A 3,141-nucleotide genomic window follows, 5' to 3' on the forward strand; every position below is an offset into this window, starting at 1 on the left:
ACATTTGCCTGATAAACACAAGCCACACAGTTGCACAGTTTGCGTGCATGCGTGACCAGACGAACTCTAACAGCTTTCCCATGTGCAAAGCTCCAGTCATCATCAGCAGCAGCAAATTCAGTTTCTTGGTTACCAGATGTCACAACCTAAACTCAACAAAATATTAATGTCTTAATGTTGGTGGCCTGCTGGGTTGTTTTAGAGAGGTTTTGTGTTTGTAAGCCGGTGCTGTAATCCTCGGGTGTCGTAAAATGAGTGTTATCTCTCTCTTTCTCTTAATTGCGCTTTTATAAATTTTTATTTAGCCCCACCCACGCATCTGTCCTTCACTTTTTTTCACCCTCTGATGATTACCAATTATTTACATGCTTATATTAACAGACTTTAAATTGGCTCCACAGGTGATCTCAGTCCAAGACGTGGCTGTGGCCTTAAACACAAGGAAGCTGTGGAGCATGCACATACGGGTGCAGTGGAAAGTGTTTTCCGAGGCGCTGCGGTGTGTGTGTGCCACCAGCTGCCCTCCTCTCCTGGCCATGCTGAGGAGGATGTGTGTTCAGCTGGCGGACCTGTCCTCACCCACTGCGACTCTCATCATGAAGACTGTTCTGGAGCTGCTGCTGGAGGAGCTGCAGCCGTGAGTGAAGAAACTCACTCTCAGGTGTTTTTGTCTATGTTGTGATTGTTGAATTTTGAAGTTTATGCATTGTGCTAACTGCAGGGCGGAGGGGAAGAGCGTATGCTGGGGCCAGGTCCTGCGCCTGCTTTCTTTGATGGACGCTCTGGTGTCACAGAAAGCGTGTAAGAGCGCAGCGCTGCACCTGCTGTCTGGCTCTGTGTCCGGAGATGAACAGCTGGCCGAACTGTTCCCCTCGCTGCTGTCTCTGTTGGTTCCTCCAGCTGAGCACTCCTTACAGCAGCAACAATGCAGCGAACTAGTGGGGACAATATTACAGTCACTGTGTGACCAGGTGAGCAGAACCTCCTCAGACCACTAGATGGCACTCTAAGGCCCTCTGGTTGAGAATAACTGGCATAGTGCACATTAATCAATCAATCAATTAGACTTTATTTGTATAACACTTTTTTATGATTGAACTGTAACACAAAGTGCTTTATACAATAAAACCAAAATCCCCCCCCCCATTTATACACATACAAGCGCACAAGCATGTGAGTAAAAATACAAAGAAAATACCATTAGTACCGGGAACTGAGGAAACGCTACCATAAGTGAAGAAACACCAGAGGCAGAATAAACCTACAAGAAAGATAAATTAATAATTAAATAAATACACAAACAAATAAATAGGTAAATAAATATAATGACAATAGAAATAATAATCATTTTAAAAAATACTCAAACTGTAAAGAAGAGGTAAATGAATGGATAACAGCACAAAGTGATAAATAAAAATGCTAAAAGTGCATCATATGAGAGGATCATCTCTTTGTACAAGTAAAACATAAAATAAATATGCTAAAAATAATAAGTGATATAGAAAGTAGTAAAACTGTGAGGCAGACAACAAGTGTGAGCAAACTCTTTATCGGGAAAAGGACAAAGCGTAACAAATATGCATCTCCATTTTCACTAGGACATTTCTCTGATGGTTTCTCCGCCTGGTGAGAGCTGCATGTCCGAGGCTGAGCAGCTAGCCAATGCACTTCCTGGGCGAGAGATGATGACATTGGTGTGCAACGCCTTGTTGGAGGTTTTGGGAAATTCAGAGAGCAGCGTCCCACTTCTCCTCACCTGTATCAGGACTCTGACATTCCTCACCGAGCACGATTATGGACTCTACCACCTCAAAGTGTAAATAACTATTCCCTAGCCAGGCGTAATGTTCTTTTCTTTGTCAAAACAAGACTTTGATGACACTTTATTTTGTTTCAGTGCTCTGAAGAAACATGGTAGTGGTCTGTGCTCACTGTTGAAGAGGTTGGTGTTTGCTTTCAACAAGGACTCAGCAGATCTGCTCTCAGCTCTGCTTGACTTCCTCAGACAGATCGTCACCACGGAAACAATGGTCAGTACCGTTTATTTTCTTTTTTGCTGCTTCACGTTTCACAAAGAGGTAAAGACAGTGTGTACCAAGAGTGTAAATACTATCAAAGTGTTTCTAGATAATAAGATATTTATAGGAAGCAGTTCATATTTGGATGTTTGCAATGGCACATTTTCTATTTTTAAAATTCCAAAATGTGTTGTTATTACGTCCACAAATTGATATACATGCACTAAAGAAATAAAAAATATTTTTAAAAATACTGTATACCAAAAATACAATCTCCCTTGTTTTAATTAAGATTGACTCATAGTCTCTGTTTTCATTTTTGAGGGATAACTACAAAAAAAGGGCTGTAACATAACTGCCTGCATCCAGAGAGGTAGCAGTACTGAGAGTAAAAGAAAGAAAAAAAGAAATAGTGCCTGTAGCAGTTTGTATTGACACAGTTGCATACATGTTACAGTAAAATATTTGGACGTTGAAGAGAATAAAATAAGGAAAAAGATAAATAAAAAGAAGAATTTTCACATTTTCATGCTTTTAATAATCAGAAAACGGACTTCAAGTTTGAATTCACAAGCACATTAAAGGTACATCTACATTTTTAACTGCACAAAACTGCTCTTGCTTGAGTGGCACGTTGTACTTTAAAGTTGGATTTGTCTGTTTTCTAATCCAGTGTGTAGATGAGGCGCAGGGGTCCGGCGAGGAGCCTGCCTTCACTTCTCCACGGTTGCTGTCGGGCTCTGAGATGAAAGCGCTTCTGCAGTGGGAGGAGTCCGAGTCCCATCCGCTCCCTACTTTAGAGAAACAGATTACGGTACAAATTGTGTGTATAGTTCTTTACAGAGTGAGTGTTGCCCCGACATTTAACTGACTCAGTGACTCTGTGCCTGTAGAAACTGTGTAAGGAGGATGACTCACTGGAGACGATGTTGGAGACTGTGATTGTTCTGAGGCAGACGCTGGAGACGGCCACAGACACGCCTCCTGCAGTTGACACCGAGCCGACCCTGCCACCACCTGAGACGCTCGGGGCCCAGTTTAATCACAGGTACAGTGAAGCCCTCGATTTTGACATCAAAATTATTTTCTTTTCTTCTTTTCTTCATTCAGTCACCAATCACAG

General features: G+C 42.0%; 1 protein-coding gene across 1 annotated transcript; it reads left to right on the forward strand.

Annotated features, from left to right (window-relative positions):
- Window positions 1-401: 401 nt before the first annotated feature.
- Window positions 402-3,071, forward strand: LOC121964723 (protein virilizer homolog; the record flags this gene model as incomplete). The annotated part of the gene is made up of 6 exons (XM_042514919.1): window positions 402-637; window positions 722-971; window positions 1,599-1,816; window positions 1,898-2,030; window positions 2,692-2,832; window positions 2,912-3,071. Coding segments are annotated over 6 exons (1,138 nt in total), but the record flags the coding sequence as incomplete, so codon positions are not given.
- Between the last annotated feature and the right edge of the window lie 70 nt (window positions 3,072-3,141).

The sequence above is a fragment of the Plectropomus leopardus genome, unplaced genomic scaffold (genome assembly GCF_008729295.1).
Source record: "Plectropomus leopardus isolate mb unplaced genomic scaffold, YSFRI_Pleo_2.0 unplaced_scaffold16914, whole genome shotgun sequence".
NCBI lineage: Eukaryota > Metazoa > Chordata > Actinopteri > Perciformes > Serranidae > Plectropomus > Plectropomus leopardus.